Below are 21472 nucleotides of genomic sequence, written 5' to 3'. Positions count from 1 at the left end.
ACCCGCACTCATCACATGTGTCCTTGTAACTTAGCTGCTCTTTGGCCTAAATCTGGAGTCTGATGCCTGTGGAGGGAGCGGCTGTGAAGTCTTGAGGGGCAGTGGGGCCGTAGGGGGGAACTGCTTGGCATCCAGCTTGTCCTTGTATTGTAGCTCAGGGGTAACCAGGCGCTCACACTCCTCCTGGTCTTGGGGGCTCAGTCCACCTCGAAGTACATAGCCCAAAACCTTAGCTGACCCAAACTGGAAGGGGCGGAACCGACGGTCAGTGATGTATTTGGGGTCTAACGCCTCACCCCCTAGCAGACAGTGTTTGGCCAGGGCCTTTCGGCGAGCTCGGAGCTCAGCCACAGCTCTCTCTAGCCGTCTCTGGCCGTATTGCTCTATCCGAGCCCACAGACTGCGGTTGAAGTGAACATAGAGAGCCCAGTCCAGGTTGTTCCAGGCTCGAGCCCGTGCGTTCAGCTGCCGATCCTCAGCAGTCAGTCCGCTGTTGTCGACAGCGCTGAGGCCCTGCTCGCCTCCAGCCTGGGCGTTGTGCATAAAGCCCACCACGTCATCCAGATCCCAGCACAAGGCATCTGCCAGCAGAACTAGTGACTCATCAAAGTACTCAGCCACCAAGACCAGGTCAAAGACAGAGTCCAGCCAGGCCAGGCCCCACTGGATGAAGGACGAAGACCCCAAATCTAAAGAGGCGGGGCTGACTGTCTGGATGTGACCATGAACAACAGTGGAAACAGGATGGAAGAGAGCATTGGGATCTAGGGCTTGGGCTCGAGGGCCAGTGCCAGAAGGCAAGACATGCACCTGTGGGGGTTTGGGGTTTCTGGGGGGAAGAGGATTCCCTTTCTTTGCCCTCATCTCTGGAGGAAAGGGGAGGCCAAAGTCAAACCATAATAAGTTGCGGGCGTAGTGGTCCCCACGGGCCCCAGGCCGGTAGAAGGCTCGAGGATTGGCCAGGAAGGCAGCCAAGGATGGTGACTTGCGAAAGGCCGATGAGGTGGATTTATAGTAGGAGAAGGCAGAACGGGCCAGGGCAGCGGGGTCTCGGACAATGGAAAAGAAGAAGCTGTCAGAAGGCATGACCTGAAGTACCTGCAGAGGAGAGAAGACAGACATAGGGAGAAAGAACTGGGCCCAGGAGAAAGTAAGCACAAGCCAAATGCCCAGTGATCCCCAGAGTCCTCAAACCTCCTTCTCACAGCTCTGCTAGGAACCCCCAGCTTCTGTCACTTGCTATGTGACAAGTTACTTAACATCTCTGAAACTCAGTTTGCTTATCTGTAAAATGGGGATAATCATACCTTCCCAGGTGATTATGAAGGGTCCATGAGATAAAGGATATAAGGAAACCTGGAACATGGGAAGCTCCTGGAGGACATTCATTTCCTTGGGCCTTTCTGTCTGTCTTGGTCAATAAAAACTCTAGGAACCAGGCTTTGTACTCACTTCTCCAAAGAAAACCTACTGAGTACCTACTCTGGGGCTCTTAGTTACAGCTCCAAGAAAGGAACTGGCCCTAGGCCACCTCGAGGCAGGAGGAGGTGGATGTCAGTGGCAGCAAACAGTGAAGAGAAGGGGCAACAGTAAGACTGTCTGAAGTATAGGCAGCAGGTGGGCAGGCCAGGCCCAGGAGGCGGAAGGGCAAGGTACATCAGAGGCTCCTGGGCACCTTGAAGAGCAAAAGACACCCTGGACTGGGGCTCTGGGGAGCCATGGCCACTTGGGAGGGTACTGCCCTGGGGGCTGGGACATATGATTCCACTTCTCCCCAGGAAGGAAGGAAGGAATAAGGCTAACACCCTAACAATGCAGGCAGATCCATATCAGGACCTAGCTCCTGGACTCCCTGGAGGGTTTCTGCCTCTGAAAATGACTTCCATCATTGAATCTGACCTTTCCCTGCCATGTTGTTCTCCAGTCTGCTCCAGAAGTATGGCACACCTAGAAGGCAAAGCCTGAAGGCAGAGGGAAACAGAGATGACAACAGACTTTGGCCTCCAATGGACCTGGAATAAAATCCCAATTCTGCCATTTAGTAATTGTATGACTTTGGGCATGTTGTTGAACTTTTCAGAGCTTTTGTTCTCCATCTATAAATCTGGGTTAACACTTACCTGGAAGAATATGAAAGTGCCTGGAACATGGTAGGTAGTCAATGAATGGTGGTGACAATGAAGGTCATCATTCTTGCCTCTGGGGAAACCTACTGTCATTGCCTCACTCCCAGCAGTGGCCCCTTGGTGCCCAATGGATCATGCCCACATTCCTCCAGCTTCAATGAAGATGTCTTTGCAGCCCTTGCTGAAGTTCTTCCATGGATGCACATACTCCCCCTCTTACACACACACAACTATGCCTGTGCTGATGTTTTGCTCCAAGAATGCCTGATGGTCTTACCACAAAGCCATGTCTACTTTTTCCTTTAAAACTCATCTCTCCAGAAAGCTCCATCTCTTTTGATAGACACAATTCTGGATACATACACACATACACATGCCTCAGAAGAAGCCTTGACTTTGGAGTACAGGCACCTGAGTTCAAATCCTAGCTCTGCCACTTTCTGTGTGTTGAAGGAGGCCAGTCAGCCTCCCTGAGACTTGAACTCCTAGTATGTATATTGGAGACACTTATAATACCTTCCTGGAAAGGTGATGGTAAGATTAGTATCCAGCACTCAGTAAGTACTCAGTAAAGGTTAGTTCCTTCCCTGTATGTTTTCATTTGCATGTTGATTTTCTTCTGACAAGAGCTCTCAGGTTCCTGTGTGTGTCTGTATGAGCATGCGCTGGTCTCCCCATTAGAACTGAGGCTCTGGGCGGGGGGCAGGACTCAGTTTCCACCCAACTATTCTGCTGTTCTCAGCCTAGGGCTTGAAATATAGCTGATCCTCAAAATGTGGCAGACGGCCAGGTGCAGTGGCTTACGCCTATAATTTCAGCACTTTGGGAGGTCAAGATGGGAGAATCACTTGAGCCCAGGAATTCAAGACCAGCCTGGGCAACATAGCAAGACCCGTCTCTACAGAAAATTAACAAAAAGAAAAATTTGGCAGACATGGTGGGGGAAATGACAGGAAGAAAAGTCAGGAGGCAGTGGAGGAGCAGGGGCCCTGGTAGTGGCAGTGGAAGAGACACCAAGGAGGTCAAGGGGCACCTGGAAGGAGAGTTGGGGGCTCAGAGTTGGCATCAAGGAAATAAATTGGTCAAGGAAAGAGGCTGGGGTAGCACCAGGTGGGAAAGAGAAGGACTCTGGCTTCCAGAAACTACTCGGGAAGGGATGCCTGAGGAGAGGGCAACAGGAAATCCCACCCCTGTGGCCCCCATGTGCAACTTTTGGGTGAGGTGATGTCTGGGGAGCCCCCAGGCCTGGGCCTATATCTTTCCAGCCCCACCCACCCGCCATGACCCCCTTACCTCTTTCAGGTTGAACCTCATGTGGTGACAGAGGATGTGGAAGGGGAACTGGGTGCCTCCACCCTGGGGGCGGTGGCCTTTGACCCGAGAGGCCTGGAAAAGCCTCGGGTAGCCGAACTGGTAGCGGGCAGGGAGGGCGAAGCGCAGTCCGTGCCGGTCCCCGTAGCGATGCAGCAGGCTCAGCACAGAGCTGCTCCCAGATTTATGCGTCTTCAGGAACACAAGCCGCTGCCGGGGTGGGCAGGACTGAGCAGCTGGTCGAGGGGATGGGGCCCAGGGCTGTCGGAGCCTGAGAAGAAACAGAGGGGGAGTGTCCTGTCCCTCAGCAGCGAGTGGACTGGCTTCTTGTGGAGAGAAGACCAGAGGGGCATGGAGTCCTGAGAGTCACAGCTCCAGGTGAGATGGGAAGGAGCAAGTGGGGGGCATCTGTAGGGAGATGGGACAAGATGGGAACTCACCTCCTCTGGAAGGGCCCCCCCCAGAGCTGGAGGGCAAATCCGATGGTCATGAAGACTCCCAGGGCCACCCCCAGGCTCCGAGGCCCCCAGAGCCTCATTGTCCTCGTAGGAGACAGAGGGCCCATGTGGCACAGGGAAGGGTGAGGCTAGAGAGGGACAGATCCAGGGCAGGGACCAGAGGCAGAGACGGCTTGAGACAGCCCTGCAGCCGCGGAACGCGCCGGTTGGAGATCGAGGGGTCATTCCCCAGGCCTGCTCGCAGCCTTGGTTGAGCCTGCCCCCTGAGTTAGCAGATTTTTGCCTCTGTCAGCGTCTAGAAGGGAAATGAGGGGGAAGGAGGGGAGTCTAAGGAGAGGGGTAGAGCCTCCTCTCCTGCTGCAGCTGAGACCTAACTCAGGGAGGGGGAAGTGGTCCAGGTACTGTCAACACCCAGACTCTTCTAGGTGGCCCCACAGCTACTAACTCCACTGCCAGCCTTTTTCCTGTCTCCAGTTCCCACCACCCCACCCCCCAATCCCCGCCATGGTTCTGCCTGAGCCTCAGGGAGTTGGAAGCGAAAGAGAGAAAGACAGAGACCCAGATCATGAATGAAACAGCCAGCCAGAGAGACCAGACCCATCAGCTTGTTATGACAGGTCAGATGGAGGCCAGGCCCCTGGCTTTCTCCTGAGCCCCTGTGACTGCCACAAACGGGGATGAGGAGCTATAAGGAGGGAAGGAGGATCAGACAGGACACAGGTTGATGAACCTTGGCAGGAGGAAGGGAGGTTAGACTTACAGGAGTGGCTTTGACGTGAGTAAGAGCCACTGGGTAAACTCAGGCATCTCTTTCCCCTCTCCGCTTGGGGCAGACCCCAGTGAGTGAGAGAACCCTGGATCCTGGACACACCCCCATCCCACTTTCCTACCCAATCAGTGCACCCAGAGCAGACTGAGAGGGTGGGGCTGGACAGAGAGAGAGAGAGAGAAACTCTGTGACACAAAAATACGGAGAAAAACACAAACACGGAGCTTCCTAATTCACTGGGAGTCTGGTCCCGCCCCTTCAGATTATAACTCCCAATCACGGACCACGGCCCCTCCAACAAGCCCAGACAGCCCCCTTCTCTGACAGAGATGACCCCAGGCAGAGAGAACCCACACTTACTACCCAGACCCGCCCCCTCTGGCATCACTCCCCAATTCCCTCCCCCAGCCCAGCCCCCAGGATCCACTGCGACTCCCCCATGCGGAGTTCTTCGTTCCTTTCCACCTAGCTTCCTCTTCCCATTACTCCCATCCCAGCCCTCTGTCCCCTCCAGCTTTGGTGACTGCTCAGTCTGCTGCCAGTCTTATTGCCCCCACCCCCGGATTCTATGAGCCCCTCGAGTCTCCTCCCATAAATTCAAGGGTCGCTCCACTGGCCCCAGCCTCAGCTTCCCTTGACCACTCACCAGGCCACAAGGCGAGCAGCAGGGAAATCGGCGGGGCCCTCCCCCCTGCCCCAGCCACCGCCCGGCTCCTCGCTCAGCTCAACTTTCTCCACAAACTTTCTCCGCGCCGAGGCTCCTCCCCTCTTCTTTTGTCCCGCCAGCCCGACCGACCAGCTGCTCCGGCTTCCATCGCGTCTTCGGGTCTCCCCCTCCCTGCATCTTGCCCGCTCTCTCCGGGCACCCAGCCTGCTCCTGGAAGACACCACTTCCACCCTCCTTTCGAACTCAGGAATCAATTCTACCTTTTTCTCTCAGCTTTCTACAGAACAAAAGATTCATTCAGGCATCAGAAAGAAGGAACGAGAAAGTGATAGACAAGAGTTGAAAGCAGACATTGTCAAGGACATGACAAGGTAGCCAGAGGCTGACTCGAAGAGAACAAGGTCCCCCACCCTGAAGGAAGGGGCAGTGGTGCGGTAATGTTACTAATGCCTCATGTTCAAAGAGCATTTGGCAGGTGACAAGGCATTTCCTCACACAGTTCCTAACTGGTCCCCACAATTCTCCCCTGAGGGCGGGCAACTTGGAGATTGGGGGGGGTCTCTCCCCAGCCTGTGCCCAGGGGACAGGTTCCAAGAGAGGCAGAAACTGAGCCAGTCACAGAGGCCCCAGGGGTCTCTGCTAGGAGCGGGGACTCAGGGACTGACGCTGAAGGCACAGAAAGCCACACACAGGGTCCAATAAATTACCATTTATTTGCAGAATAAACACTGAACACTGATTCAAACACTGAAACATGAAACTTGGAGTTTGTGAAGGATGTGGATGACAGAGGTCATGAGATGAGGTATTTTTTTATTTTTGTTTAAGAAATGGACACTGAAAAAACTCAACAGAACCCAAGCCCACTGAACCTCGCATCCTACTCACATACCCCCAGTCCCCTGCCCTGCACTCTGTCCAGTGCCCGACTTTGTCCTTTTGAGACCAGGTGCCCCCACCCCATTAGAGTTCCACCCCTCCCCACTTTTAACTTCCTTCAAGCCCCATCCCCCAACTGCAACTCTAAAACTCCTCCCTTTCTCCCTTGTTGGTTGGTCACCAGCCCCAGCTTTAGAGGACTGGAGGCCACACTCTCTAAGGAGACCACACTCCCTCCTAAATAAATACCCCCAGGGCCCCCCTCCCCAGTTACCAAATGAAAAAATAAATATTGTGGACAACCACCCACCCCCAACCCCACAATGGGAATCTCCTGGATTTGGGGCCCCAGCCATTCACCTGCGAAGTCCCTTCACCCTTTCTGTAGCCCCTTCCTACTCCTCTCCAGACCCAGCTGAGGGGGGGAGAGGGGAAAGGGCCATGAACCCTTCTGATGCTAGGGCGCCCCTCCCCTGTTATCGAGGTCCAAGCAGGGCTAGGGCTGAGAGGGAGAGAACAAGGATGGGTTGGGTGTGAAAACCAACAGACACCCCCCCACTCCTGCTCCGGCCCTGATTGTAGCGGGCACTGCCACCTCCTCTGCCCCCGGAACCGTCCCTTCGAGGAGGGTACGGAGGCCGAGGAGGCCGGACTGGGGGGGCCACAGCTGCTGCCCCAGCCATCCAGTCATCTGCATACTGCTGTCCCCCTCCAGAGCCACTGGCATCTTCATCTGCAGGAAGGGAAAGGGACAGAGACAGACGGGTGGGGAAGAGAAATCAAGATTAAAAACAGAGAAAGAAAGGCAGGGGAGAGAGGAACAGGTAGATCCATGGGGTTGGGAGGGAGAAAGACAGTGAGTGACAGGAAGGCAAGGAGAGAGAAAAAGAGAGACATAGGCAGATGGGGAGAGAGGATAAACAGGAAAAGGCAGAAAAAGCAAAAGTACAAAGAAGCAGAGAGCAGCCAGGAAGAGGGGTGGGGGGAGGGTGACAGAGACAGAAACAGACAGACAGACACAAGGAGAGAGAAAAAAATGAGTCTGTGCCTTGTGTCTCTGGCAAACTCCACCTTGAAGAGCCAGCCCAATGTCAGCCCCCCTCCCCCATTCTCCCACTGCCTTTTGCCCATTATAAGAAGCTTCTCACTGTTCTGTAAGTGGGGTCTCCCCCACTGGACCGTAAACTCAAGTATAGAGAACCACTCATTGGTCTTTTATCTTCTACCTTTGAGGTCAGCGCTCAGTAAACGCTTACTAAATGAATGAGTGAATGAACGAAGGCTGAGAGTGGAGGCAGGGGCGGGAACTACGAGCCAGGGGAGGGACTCGAAAGGCAGTGGGCGGGGCTCACCCGCGTCCAGCCCGTCCAGGTCGTGTCCAAGCGCGGCCGCCTTCATCCTGGCGGTGGCTGCCCGGAGCTGCAGCCGCCGCCGCCGTGTCGGCACGTCGGGGCCCGAGACATCCACCTGCACCTCGGGGTTGCTGAGTTGCTCGGCCGGGGAGCCCCCGACCACGGGCAGCAAGTACCTGCGAGCAGAGCAGCCCCGAAGCTCCGCCCGGCCGCCCCTTGGGCCCGCCCTCCCCGCCGCCGCCCGGCAGCCGCGCCTCACCTGCCCCGCCCGGCCCCGGTCCAGCAGGGCGCCGCCTCCTGCGAGACGTCCGCTGCCATGCGGGAGTCTCCGCACACCGTCAGGGACAGCCGGGCCCAGAAGCCACGCATCCTGGCCAGCCGCTCGCGGAGCTCCCATACCTGGGCGAGCGACAGAATGGGGCGACCTGGAGCGCCCCCCTCCCACCGCAGCTCCGCCCCTCCCCGCACCCCGCCTGCGCTCGCCACTCACCAGCCGGTGCATGTTGGTGCCCGCTGCCGTGGTGGGCCGCTCCTCCTCGGCCACCAACGTCCACAGACGGCCCGCCTCTTCCCGGGGCGCAGGGGCTCGGCGGTTACGGGCCGGCACCGGGTGAGGAGGGCCGCATTCCTGAAACACCTGCGGCACAGGGACAAGAACTCACACATGGTCACCCAGTAATGAAACCCATCCTGTGTCCCCAGTCTGACCCCATAGTCTTCCCAGATACCCTACCATGTCTCCCTGCCACCCACACTGTCCCTCCACCCCGGGCCTCACTTCTGCTCTTCTCTCCCCTCAACCTGGGCTGACACCCCCACTGTCCCCCATCCCAGGCTTCACCCCCTCCCTTCTCTCCCCTGTACCTGGGCTGACACCTTCACGCTGTTTTCCTGCAGAAACATCAAACCCTCCGAGATCTTCACCCCAATAGACTCAGCCGCCAGTTCAAAGGAAAAGGGACCCTGGAGCTTCTCAGCCAGGAGCAGGAGAGCATCTAGAAGGACAGTGGAATGAGGGGTGATCCTGAACTGGGATGTTCCCACACATCCTCACTCAGGCTTTAGAGAGAAGCAGCAAAGTGTTTAAGGGAACTCATATCAGAAGAGCCCCCCCTGGATATGACCTTTGAGCCCTTAGCCCAGCTCACCCCACCTGCCCCTTACACACAGCCCCCAGCCATACTCGAGACCCTCCTCTATCCCGGGCTTTCTTGAATCCCCTCACCCAGATAGCTGCCCCATTCAGGCTCCAGTCCCCTGTTGCTGAGACAGCCACGAACCACGTTGAGGCAGAAGCCCTGGCAGGGCATAAGTGAGGGAATCCCCCGACAAAGGGGGCAGCCAATCAGACGCATCAGAGCCTGGCTGCAGCCTCCAAACACCGGCACCTGGGGGCAGAAAGCAGGGCTGAGTCATCCACAAACTCCGTGGCTGCTCTCAGCCAAGCTTGGTGCTGGGCACAGAGAGAAGTCAAATACCCAACCCCACCTTCCCCAGGCTCTGTTTGGAGAGCTAGAGGTGAGTGCCTAGAGTTGGTGACCCCACATGGCATCAAGTGAGACCACAAGAGTGCCACACATCTGAGAACAGAGGTTCCTAGGTGCCTCTGCTTCTTGGGAGTAGAGGTAGTGGGGGGTCTGAGGCAAGATGCAAGGAGGAAAGTGTGCCCATGATAGCTGGAGAGGCAGGAGACGGTGAGGAGGCAAGAGGTGGGGCTGGGAGGTCAGGAGAGAATGGGCCGTGAGAGAGGCCCAGCCAGGCATCTGGCCTTCAGTAGCGGGGAAGGGGAGTCATTGAGGGGCCCTGGGGGATCCAGGGGGGCCCAGTACTCCAATCCTGGATTGCTATGGAGATGAGCAGACCCTCGGGAACTGGCGAGGGCTATGAGTCATCAGAGGGCAGGAGTGGGTCAGGGGTGATAAGAAACCATCAATCATGACCCAGGGGAGACTTCACTCCCATGCATGCCCCTCCCCAGTTCCCCCGCCCTTCCTGGGATGACAGGGCCTGGAGGCTGACATGGGCAGGCTCCAGACCTCTCTTGCCAGCTGGTGCCTGACTCTTCCTCATGAGGTCTCTCCCACTTCTGCCTCTCCCTCCCTGGGTCCTGCCCACGCTCAGGCCCCCTCTAACCTTAAGCGCCTCACTGACCACTTCTCTTCCAGTCTCTAGGCCCCGGACAAAGGCCCGGGCAGCCACAAGGGTCCGGGTTATCTGGGGGAAAGGAAAGAAGAGGAGAAAAACCAAAAGGTTGTCATGGGTCAGTCAAGACTGGGGCCAAGATATTGCACCAAAGGGACAAGCAGTGGGGGTTAGGATTGTGGGATTTTCTGGGGGTGGGGAGAGTGTCTGGTGGTACAGAGAGGCAGGTTCAAGAGGCCCACAGGAATTATAGTCTAGAACGATTAAGGGGAACTAGGTTTGGGAGGAGATGGAGGGATTGTGTTGTACAGGGATTGGGGATAGATTGTGTATCAGAACTAACACTGAACTTGAAGCCAGAAAACCTGGGTGTGAGGCATAGCTCTACCACTTATACTGGCTGTGAGACCTTAACCTCTGGAATGCTCAGTTTTCTCATCTGTAAAATAAGGATACTACTATCTACCGTGCAGAGTTATTATGACAGTTAAATGCCATACTATAAATGAAAATGCCTCTTAAATATGGAATGCCTAATTCCTGTTTAGTTGAACCAGAGGAAGTCAAGATGTTAGGATTAAGGAGGAGTTGGCAGAAAGGTGGCTGGAGGCCAAGGGCAGGTGAATGTTTGTGTGAAATAAGGCACAGAATGGGAGTGGAGGGTGTCCACTTAAAGAAGTACTGGGTCAGGCAGGGGTGATGAAGGCTGGAGATAGGGGTCGCCAGTTCAGTGATGACTGCAATGTGGGGTGGAGGGTGTCACCAGGTCAGGGGTGACTGAGGCACACTAGTTTGGAGGTGAGTAGTGCATAGTTTAGAGGTCACCAGGTCAGAGGTGACTGAAGGCTCAGGAGTTGGGAACCCTCACCTGTAGGCGGAGGCGGCGGGGTGAGTCCCCGAAGGGCTGCAGAGAGCCATCAGTAGAGGAGGCGAGGCGTGAGAGGCAGAGCAGGTAGTCAGGGGGGAAGCTGTACTGTGGGTGCAGCAGGGGGAACACTCTCTCCAGGAGCTGTGCCCAGAAATCCGCCAAGGCGTCATCCAACCCCTCACCAGACTCCCCATAGAAGTCCCGCAGCCGAGAGAACAGGCCATTGAATATGAGGGCGTGCTGGGCATACAGGCGGCCGTAGGAGTGGGAGAAGAGCTGGGTCAGGGAGTGTTGGGCTACTGAAAGCATCTCCAGAAAAAACTCTGCAGCAAATGCAGGAAACGGGTGTAGGGTGGGGTGAGGCCAAGAAGGGTAAATGAAAGGGCAGAGGCAGGAGGGGATGGGGATGGGAGAGAAGAGAAAAGACAAGTGAGTCAGAAACTGGGAATGAGGGAGGGCAGGGCCCTGGAAGAGAGTCTGGGGCAGGGATGAAGGGCGAAGCCAGGGCCAGGAAGGGGTACAGTGCCTTAGTGATGGAGTGGGGACAGGAAGCTTGCTGGGGTCATGAGCACAGAGAAGAGGTGTGAAGCCAGGTTTGGGGATCCCAGGTCCTCACCGTCAAATTTTCTGTGCCGGACAGCCAGTGTGTGAACCATGAAGGAGCCGCTGTCCTCCACCAGGCCTCGGAAGGTGGCCTCAGTCTCCCTGATCAGCCTCTGCTCTGTCTCACTGGAACAGCAGGTATACTCCTGGGGACAGACCCGGAGGTGCTCACCTGTACAGGGAGATGTGGAGGAACGGTGGGAAGTGATATATGAAATTCCTTCCATCTCCTGCCTATCTCTGGGGGCTGTTCCTTCTTTTCTACCTGTCTGATCTCTTTTCTATTGTCTGCTCCCTCATCCCCACCTGACCCTATACCGTCACCCATCCCAACTCCACTCCCATTTGCCATGGGATCACCTATTTGACAACTGCCCCGAAGGCAAAATTAGTGGTCAGAGTGTCCTCAGGTGACCCTCCCCAACGTCATACACCCAGGCCTCTAGGGACTTGCAGGACAGCTTCTAGGGGATGAATGGGATTTGGAGGGGTGGGGTTTCTTCGTGAGCAAGAAAAGTATTATCATAGAAGGGGCTCATAGAATTAGCAAGGAGAACATGGCTGTGAAGAAAGAAACACATAGGGGGGTGCTAATTATGAGAAAGGGATTCCTGGGGGTGGGGGGCGGGGAGTAAGAGAGATATTCTGTGCACAGGAGGGTTATTGTGATCCTGGTAAGGAAGTTACAGGAAGAGGAGAGATATTACTGTAGGATGAAAACATGATTATAAGGGTCACTCTGAAAGGGAAGAGAGTTATTGTGAGATGGGGAGGACCCGCCCCCGCCCGCCACCCCCAATTCTCTAATCTTCCTATTTCTCCTCACCTGAGATCAGGGCGGGAGGGATTAGGTTTAAGCTATATCCCCGGGCCCCCAGCACCTGCCGGGTCTCTGCACAACTCCGGGTGACCTTTGCCTCGCTCCCGGGTCCGGGACCAGGACCGGGACACAGAGGCAGCAGCAGAAGGAGGAGAGGTCGCAGCGCGGACATAGCTGCAGCCACCCTGGGACAGCAAAGTGGGTCCTAAAGAGGAAAGAAGAGCCGCCCAAACTCGGGAATCCGGTTTTCGGCCTCGGGACCGCTCCGCGGGCCAGAGAAAGAGCGCGACCCCCGAAAACTGAACACAGAGCACGATAGCTGGACCAGGCGGCATCTGCCGAGACAATGGGAGCCGGGAGCCGGACAGGGGGCGGGGCCCAAGGCGGGGCCCCGCCAATGATGGTAAGGAGCCGGTCTCGGGGGCGGGGCCAATGGAGAAATTAAGCCAATGTAGCGGGGAAGCTCGGCAGGGGGGAGGGACACAGCCGCACGAAGGTTGTTCGTGTCGGGGCGTGGTCTTTGTTGGGGGGCGTGGCTATACAGCTCAGAAGGCAGGGCCTGGGTGAAACCCAGCCTATGGCAGTTGAGAAGCCAGATTGAGGGGACTTCTGCTTGTCTCGTCCGAAGCCCGCTCAATGCTGAGGGAAATTGGGGGTGGAGCACGGCTGAAGCTGGCGGCCCGCGCGCCTGCGCCCACGTGACAGGACCGCACGCTCTGGAGCTCGCGGCCGCACGAGGCTGTGGGGCTGTGTGAGTGGAATGTGGTGAGCACGAGCTACCACACTCCCAAGCCTCGCGACAATTTCCAGCCCTGGGGCGAGCCGTTGGGTTTGAGCCTGCGCACAGCGTGCCTCGTGCCTTCCCGCGTTTTTCTTGGCTTTTCCGCCACCGGAAGGGAAGCGGCGGGGCGGGCTCCTGTGCGGAAAGTGGGGTGACCACAGACACCTGAGGGACCTGAGGCGGTGACCTTTCCTGAACCCTGCTCGGCCAGAAGTCGCTCTTCCGGGCGCTGACAGTGAGGCTCCCTTTTGACCCAAGAATCCTTCCCCCACCCTCCGGGCCCTGCCTCAGTGGCCTCCCCAGCAGAGCCCGAGAATCCCAGCCCCAGGCTCCGAGAGATTGGTAGTTCACTCTCCTAAGCGGTTGGAAGGCTCTTCAGCCCAAAAAAGCTTACCCCTGTCAGGTGCAGATAGCACCTTCTAGAAAAATAGAGGAAGCGCACACCTGCGGTTACTCCTTCAGCGTTTCCAGCGCTGCCTCCACCCCCAAGGCGTTCAGAGCTTCCCGTTCCGTTCCATGTGGAATCAGGTCCTAGCATTATAGAAATGACAGTTTGGGGTCTTTTTTCTTTTCTTTTCTTTGTTTTGTGGTGGGTTTTTTTTTTTTTTTTTTTTTTTTTTTTGAGACAGAGTCTCACTCTGTTGCCCAGGCTAGAGTGCCGTAGCGTCAGCCTAGCTCACAGCAACCTCAAACTCCTGGGCTCGAGCAATCCTCCTGCCTCAGCCTCCCGAGTAGCTGGGACTACAGGCACACACCACCATGCCCGGCTAATTTTTTTTTCTATATATTTTTAGTTTGTTCAGCTAATTTCTTTCTACTTTTAGTAGATACGGGGGTCTCATTCTTGCTCAGGTTGGTCTCGAACTCCTGACCTCAAATAATCCTCCTGTCTCAGCCTCCCAAAGCGCTAGGATTACAGGCCTGAGCCACCGCACCGGCCTTCTTTTTATTTTTAAATGCATGAGCCCAATTTTCTTGCGGTGGGCAATTTACGCTTCAGAAGCCTCTAAAGAGGGGTGTGTGTGAAGCTGCCCTGGTGTGTGCCTTACTCGGTTCTTGGAGAGCAACAGGAAACCCGCTGCCCTGTTTCTGGGGTTGTGGTGTTTTTAATCCCTCCATGCCTTAGGTCAACTCTTTGTCTTATTTTTTGGTGGTTTCTCCCCGCCCCCCCCCCGCCCCCCCGCCCCCCCGCGTTCCGGAGTAGTTAGTTCCCTTGGAAAGAAAGTGACTGGTCAGGGCTGAGGGGTGGACCAGTGGTGGGTAGGAACCTTTTCCTGTCTCTTTCCCTAGCTGGATCGCCATGCCTACCCTTCGCTCCTCCTCCTCCTCCCGGCTCCATAGCTCCTCTTCCCCAAGCAGTGTGTCCTCCCCACTGCGAAGAGCAGCGGAAGGTGCCCAGAGGGCCTTGTCTGCGTCTTCTAGTTCCCCCGTCAATCTGCCCTGTGATGACAGGGACTCAGAGCATGCTTCAGAGGGGTGAGTGGAGTTGATGAGAAGTCGTTGCATTGTGTAGCTACCTCCTGTGTCCTCGGCAGCTTTCCCCTCTGTCATTTTCCTGCATTGATGGTAATATGAGTGGAACTGTATAAAAACATCAGAAATGCTATATTGGTTCAGAACAGTGACCCCCCCCCCACCCTACAGTTTTTTTTTTTTTCAAAGCCTCTACACGTTGTAGACATCAAGAATAGTATGTACTGTCGTGAATCCATCGATCATCTTGTCTAAACCTTTCTTGAACACATTTCTATGTTCAGCATGTACAACCTCTGGTGGGGGCTGGGAGGTGGGCGATGGGGAAGTAAAGAGTCCCTTATTTTTTTTGCCTGACAAATTGTATATACTTTTAAGTTGGTGTCCTTTGGTTCTCTTATTTGGGATTTTGTAAACAGGTGTGTCTATGTTTATCTATTAATGTGTATGAGTTTATTCTGTGGAGGTTATGATAATATATCTTATTTTTTTAATCCTTCCAGGACAAAAACTGATCTCATAAAAGATCTGCTTTATCTCTTGGTTATTTTAATTGGCCTTCTCTGAATCATTTTTGTTTCTGTTGGTGCTACTGCTGGGGACTAGATTATATCAGTGTTATAAACTTCACTCTAATAAGACATGTGGTTATGTTTCAAGGGGTGAAATTTACTTCTAGGTACATATTAATCTCCTGTTTTTGCATGAGTCACACATGACTTCCCAAGCCATGCTTATTTTTTTCCACATTGAGCAGTGACCTCTTTGCCTGCTTAACTATCATTTGATTCTCGTATTGAGAGAATATTAGGAAGGGTTGTGTTTCACCCACCTCAGTTCTTCATCTCCATTGCTTTCACAGGAAAGTTTTCCTTTAAGATGTTGTCTTTACTTTCTAGTAACAGTAAGCTCATCTTATCTTAAAATCTGAGAATGTTTTTCTCATGGAGAATGGGGTACAGTTAGAGACAAAGAGAAATTATAATTTGTTAACCCTTTACATAGAGGGAATGGGATGGTTGTATTTAAGGAGAACCTACCTCATAGGAATAGTGACTCTGTGTCCGCTGATGAAGGCAGTGACTTTGAAGACAGCTTGAGGCGCAGTGTGAAGAAGAGAACAGCAAAACGACCACTCAAAACAACCCCAGTGAGTTAGTTTTGTTTTGTTTTTGAATCTGGCGTGGGAAGCGGCAAAAGAAAAACCTGGAAGAGGCTCAGGTGATATGGTTAATGGAAAGACAGGACTTACAGAGCATTAAGGGACAGAAGTAGGAAGAAGACAAATTTTGAAGAGAAAAGAATAAGAGAAGAGGGCATTAGGATATAAAGGTACAGGAGTGAGAATCAGGGCTTTTTAAAAGGAAAAAAGGAGTAATAAAGTTCACAACATAAAATCAGTTATTCCTGGAAAGAGTTGGAACCCATTCTACTAAGTGAAGTATCCCAAGAATGGAAAAATAAGCACCACATATATTCACCATCAAATTGGTTTCACTGATCATCACCTAAGAGCACATTTAGGAATAACATTGATCGGGTGTCGGGCAGATGTGGGTGGGGGAGGGGATGGGTGTGTACATACATAATGAGTGCAATGCGCACTGTCTAGGGGATGGACACGTTTGACGCTCTGACTTGGGGTGGGGGGGGCAAGGGCAATATACATAACCTAAACTTTTGTATCCCCACAATATGCTGAAATAAGAATAAAAAAAAATTTGATTTGAGGGAGCAGTTTTAGGAGGTGCCATTGTGAAGGCAGCCTTGTACTCTGCTAAGTCTTTCACAATATTTTATGTAAAATATGATGCTTTGTGAAAATAAAACATTTTATAAGAAAAAAATCAGTTATTTCAGGTCTGAGTCAGTACTCAAACTCTGCTGTGGAATTGGCAGCTTAAGCCTACCTATGTAATAATAAGATCAAGTGTTAATGTCACTTTCACTTTTTGAAATTTCTGGTGTTTTTATACTTACTAGATGGCAAAACATCCTAAGAAGGAGTCCAGAATTGTACGTGGTCATGGCTGGAAAGAGTCAGAGCCACCAGCCAACAATCTCTTTGATGCTGTGAAAACCGCCAAAAGTGACATGCAGGTAAAGCAGTATGTCTCACCTCTGTTTCTCTTGATATCATCTCACCCTTTGTAAGGTGGAAAGATAAGGACAAGTGTCTACACACTTAATTTGATGTGGACATTTTAGTGAGCATAACCTGTGTCAAGAAAGGTAAGACCATGAATCAATCACTGGGTGATATAAGGGACACTTTGGATAAGAATGTTCTTTTCCTAAAGATATCACAGAACAGAAGCGATTCTGCCTTTATTGATTGATGAAGGAGACCAGAAGAGGCATTGGACGACCGAGGAAGGAAGCTTGGATATGGGTGGCACCTTTTTTAACCCTTGTCATTTATTAGCTCCACCTTGACAATTATACCTAATTCTTTTTTCTCCTCCCCATATTTTGTTTTCTATAATTGCAATTCTGTTACCCAAAAGTGTTTAAAGCTTATATGTAGCTTAAAAAGTAAAAATGATCACCCAGATCTCTAGCCCTACCTCAAGACATGAGGTAAGCTGTTGGTGTATCTTCTTCCACCATACCTCACAGTCCCCTTACCACCCAGAGATAACCACTAGAGTGAATTTTTGATAATTATTCTCTTGTCTTTTATTATGGTATTAATCACCAATGAATGTGTACTTTAATTTATATAAATGAGTCTATTCTTTAGTCTTCTGTGACTTAATTATTTCAGTTAGCATTGTTTGAGGTTTACCCACATTGATATGTAATATAGATTTTTATAGTTTTTGGAAATATGTTTTAAAATTTCAAACATAAGGAATTTTGCTAGTTATAATTTTGTTATTTGATTTCTTTTCTTTCCTCTTTCCCCTCCCCTCTCCTCTCCTCTCCTCTTTTTCCTTTTTTCTTTCGTTTTTCCTCTTTTTCCTTTCCTCTCTCCTCCCTTCCCCTCTCCTCCTGGACATAATGGCAGTGGCATGAACATAGCTCACTGAAACCTCAAACTCCTGAGCTTGTGCGATCTTCCTGCCTCAGCCTCCCAAGTAGCGGGCACATGCCACCATGCCCGGCTAATTTTTCTATTTTTTGTAGAGACGAGGTCTTGCTGTGTTGCCTCCTAAAGTGCTAAGATTACAGGCATGAGCCATTGCACTGGGCCTTGTTATTTGATTTCTAATTTAATGCATTGTATTCAGAGAATGTGGTCTTTGAACTTTATGGAGACTTAGCTTTATGACCTAGTGTTCAGTCAGTTTCCAAAACTGTTGCACAGATGCTTGAAGAGGATGTGTGTTTGACAGTTGTGGAGTACAGTGTTCTCTTGGGTGAGATCGAAAGTGTTAAATGTGATACTAATATGATATTTCTGTTTTTGTATGTTTGATATATCAGTTACAGAGAGAGGTGTGTTAAAATCCATGAAGATGATGTTTTCATTTACTCCATTTGTATTCAAGCCCATATTTGCCTTAAATATTTTAAAGCTTTGTTATTTGCATTTGGGTTTAGAATGGTTATAGCTTCCTGGTAAATCAAACTGTTTATTGTTACATACTGACCCTTCTTCAAAAATAATGTTTTCATAGTAATATATCTGTTAATATATGAACTTTATTTTTGGTTAATATTTGGCTGGTCTCCATTTTTTTACTTTCAATCTTTTTGTGTATGTTTGGGGTCTATTGCATATAGCTTATATCTGGATTATGTTCTTTAATCCATTCTATCAGTCTGTTCTTTAGAGAATTTATTTGTTTATAAATAAAATACTGATATATTTAGATTTATTTCTAACATTATGTGCTTCACTTTATCTTGCCTTTTCTTTTTTCCCTTTGCTTGCTTGTTTTTGGATTTCTGTCTTCTGCAAGGACCCAAGGACATTTTAACTCTAATGGTCCCTTCCAACTTACATGCAGTTGTACATTGTTTTAGTTCTGTCTATTCTCCTTCCTTGCCCAACAAATTAGACCTTACTGTTTTATACAGTTTGTTTATACTTATCTACATATTTACCATTTTCCGTATTCATTCCTTCTTGAATCTCAAATTTTGCATATAGAATCAGTCTTTCTATCCTTCAAAATTTCCTTTAGATGGTTTATTAATAAATTCTTCCAGTTTTTGCATGTATAAAAATATCTTTTACTCTTTTGCTTGAAAGATAGTTTTCTGGATATGGAATTCTAAGATGACATCATTTCCCCCAGCACATTTAAGAGATTATTCTATTACCTTCCACCTTCCCTTATTGCTGCTGAAAATGATCTATCAGTCTAATTTAGCGCTGTCCAATACAACATTTTCTAATGTTGCAAATGTTTTATATCAGATCTACTACAGTATCCACTAGCCACATGTGACTGTTGAGCCCTTGAAATGTGGTTGGTGGACCGAGGAACTGGATTTTAAATTTTTACTTGATTTAATTTATTTTTTATAGGGACGGGTTCTCAATATGTTGCTCAGGCTGGTCTCCCACTCCTGGCCTCAAGTGATTCTCACACCTCAGCCTCCCAAAGTGCTAGGACTCATGCCTGGCCTGACTTAATTTTAATACCCACATATGGCTAGAGGCTAATGTATGTGTGCAGATCTTGTTTGTAAATGTTTTAGTTTGTAAGTGTTAAATGCACATTCTTTGTAAGTAATCTCTTTTTTGCTTTGACTGTTTTCAAGACTTTTTTTACTTTTGTTCTGATATTATAAGGATGCGTATAGTTGTAAATTCCCTTTTTATTTGTCATATTTGAGATCCATTAGCTTCCTAACTCTGGATTGGTGTCTTTCAACAAGTATGTATGGAAAATTATTTTCAAATACTGCCTGTTTCTCATTTTATTATCTTCTGGAATTCAGTTGGACATCATTAGAGCTGCTCACTTTATTCTCTCTCTCTCTCTCTTTTTTAAAAAGAGATGGAGTCTTAGTCTATCACCCAGGCTTGAGTGCAGTGGCATCATCATAGCTCACTGCAATCTTGAACATCTTTTTTTTTTTCTTTTTTCTTTTTTTTTGTAAATAGAGATGGGGTCTCACTCTTGCTCAGGCTGGTCTCGAACTCCTGAGCTCAAACAATCTGCCCGCCTCGGCCTCCCAAGTGCTAGGATTACAGGCGTGAGCCACCGCACCCGGCCAACCTTGAACACCTTGGCTCAGGTGATCCTCTCACCTTAACCTCCCAAGTAGCAGGACTACAGGTGCACACCACTGCACCCAGCTAATTTTTTTATATTTTGTATATACAGGGTCTCGCTATGTTGCCAGGCTGGTCTTAAACTCCTGTCCTCAAGCAGTCCTCCTGTTTCGGCCTCCCAAAGTGCTGGGATTACAGGTGTGACCTACCATGCCCAGCCTCCATGTGTCTTAATATATCTTTCATTATTTTCACCTGCTAGTCTCTCTGGGCTGCATTTTGGATAATTTCCTTGACTCAACTTCCAGTTCACTCATCTTCTGTTCTGCTATGTCCAGTCTACTTTTAATCTTCCATTGAATTTTAAAATTTTGTTTATTCTTCACTTCTGTAAATTTTATTTGGCCCATTTTCAAATTTGAGTGTTCTTTGCTTCTACTTTCAGACGTTTCTTTTATTTCTTTAATTGTATTAAACATGGTCATTTTATAATCTGTGATAGCTTTATTGTGTAGCTTTGTGAATGTAATTATGCCGTTAATACTTTGTTTCTTTATATATTTTACTGGGTTTTACTGTGAGCCGCTTATTCTGCCTGGTGCTCTATGTGTTGGAATTCTTTGGGGCCTAGGCTAAAGGTGGGGTTTTTTTTGCACCCCTCTCCCCAAAAAGTGGGTTTTTAAGGGAGGAATTTGCATTTACTTCTGGCAGTTGCCTGGGGATACTCCAGATTCACTTTTAATTAAATTCTCTGATTGAGATTATTCTGATCATATATGTAGTGTGACTCTTGACTGCAAATCCAGACATGAGGGCTAGATGTGGTTATAAATTCCCAAGGTAGAATTCTTTTTTCCCATTCACCCACACTAAGATCATAACAAGCTAGTTTTCTTGCTACCCTTGTCTGCCCTGTAGGTTTATTTTTCATTCTTGTTTCCTTGAGGATGTGACTCTTTGCAGGACCCAGATTTATTGTAGGCACTTCATCTTTTTTAACTACTCTTAGAAAGACTTTAGGCTCTATCTCTTGTACTCTCCACTCCATGCAAGCATCCTGACACAAAGTCAGGGTCCCCAGGGTTTAATGAAACCCTCAGGGCAAAAGTCAGCTTGCTTACCTCCCAGAATCGGTACCTTCACCTGATTTTTGGCCTATATGGAATTCTACCTTTCAGCAATACATTTTAAAAGATGTTTTGAATAGTTTGTCAATTTATTTATTTTAGAGATGGGGTCTTTCTCTGTTGCCCTGGCTGGAGTGCAGTGGCACAGTCATAGCTCTCTGTAGCCTTAAACTTCCGGGCTGAAGTGATACTCCCGCCTTAGCCTCCCAAGTAGCTGGGACTACAGGCACATGACACCATACCTGGCTAATTTTTAAAAAAAACTTGTTGTAGAGACAGGGTTTCACTGTGTTGCCCAGGCTGGTCTCGAACTCCTGGGTCAAGCAATCCTTCCACCACAGCCTCCTGAGTAGCTGGGATTACAGGCGTAAGCCATAGCATCTGGCTCTGTTTTTAATCAGAAGTTCAGATACATCAGTTGGATACATTTTAGTCAGAAGTTCAGATACATCAGTTGGGAAGATCATACAGGCTTTATATTCTGTCACATTGCCAGAAATAGAAATCATCCACATTTTTTCCCTAGTCTTTGATAGATGAGTGGCTGGATAACTACAAGCAAGACCAGGATGCAGGATTCCTGGAGCTAATTAACTTTTTCATCCGATCTTGTGGATGTAAAGGTGAGGAAACTCCTTTCCCTTTCTAATCCCTAGTCTTTTGCTCCAATGTTGTGAAATTCTTACTGCATTTACATGAGGATTAGACATTTCCTAAGTAAAAGGAGAAGGTAAAGCATCAGAAAAGTTTAACCTATTTAACATTTTTCATTGGTAGATAAAGGAAGTGGTCCAGGGGGGAACTAGGTTGGTTGGAGTTAAGGCCCTTTGTGGAAAAATAACTAATCATGCATATGTGATGATAATGATGTTCAATGTTCACAAATTTGAAAATGGACTGTCAGGCACGCTTTAGTCTTTCCA

General features: G+C 50.1%; 3 protein-coding genes across 3 annotated transcripts in view; 1 reads left to right on the top strand and 2 right to left on the bottom strand.

The window, feature by feature from the left end:
• Window positions 1-30: 30 nt before the first annotated feature.
• On the bottom strand, window positions 31-4002 carry GAL3ST4 (galactose-3-O-sulfotransferase 4). Its single transcript, XM_069486768.1, is given in 3 exon segments — window positions 31-1098; window positions 3420-3708; window positions 3863-4002. Coding segments are annotated over 3 exon segments (1497 nt in total).
• Window positions 4003-6025: 2023 nt separating this feature from the next.
• Window positions 6026-12349, bottom strand: GPC2 (glypican 2). Its single transcript, XM_069486904.1, has 10 exons — window positions 12002-12349; window positions 11189-11347; window positions 10573-10895; window positions 9696-9776; window positions 8788-8950; window positions 8427-8557; window positions 8053-8199; window positions 7822-7961; window positions 7563-7738; window positions 6026-6943 (listed from the first exon to the last, which is right to left on the bottom strand). The coding sequence occupies exons 1-10, from the start codon at window positions 12165-12167 to the stop codon at window positions 6687-6689; spliced, it is 1743 nt and encodes a 580-aa protein (XP_069343005.1). The 5' UTR covers window positions 12168-12349; the 3' UTR covers window positions 6026-6686.
• Window positions 12350-12864: 515 nt separating this feature from the next.
• Window positions 12865-21472, top strand: part of STAG3 (STAG3 cohesin complex component) — a 36944-nt gene continuing 28336 nt past the window's right edge. The window contains exons 1-5 of the mRNA XM_069486767.1: window positions 12865-12955; window positions 14067-14252; window positions 15297-15399; window positions 16233-16349; window positions 21076-21172. Of these exons, the coding sequence (XP_069342868.1) occupies window positions 14077-14252; window positions 15297-15399; window positions 16233-16349; window positions 21076-21172 (493 nt within the window). The 5' untranslated portion in view covers window positions 12865-12955; window positions 14067-14076. The remainder of the gene's footprint in view (window positions 12956-14066; window positions 14253-15296; window positions 15400-16232; window positions 16350-21075; window positions 21173-21472) is intronic.

Source organism: Eulemur rufifrons, chromosome 14 (genome assembly GCF_041146395.1).
Source record: "Eulemur rufifrons isolate Redbay chromosome 14, OSU_ERuf_1, whole genome shotgun sequence".
In the NCBI taxonomy this organism is placed as follows: domain Eukaryota; kingdom Metazoa; phylum Chordata; class Mammalia; order Primates; family Lemuridae; genus Eulemur; species Eulemur rufifrons.
The sequence above is the reverse complement of the archived record's forward strand: the minus strand, read 5'-3'. Positions and strand labels throughout refer to the sequence as shown.

Bases quoted from the DNA above. Each gene is read 5' to 3' on its own strand.
- GPC2 (XM_069486904.1), bottom strand. From the start codon at position 12,167: ATGTCCGCGCTGCGACCTCTCCTCCTTCTGCTGCTGCCTCTGTGTCCC. The intron at 7,739-7,821 runs GTGAGGCGCGGC...CTCTGCTCGCAG, and splicing joins ACCGGGGCCGGGCGGGGCAG to GTACTTGCTGCCCGTGGTCG. The intron at 6,944-7,562 runs GTGAGCCCCGCC...CCCTTCCTGCAG, and splicing joins CCTGGACGGGCTGGACGCGG to ATGAAGATGCCAGTGGCTCT.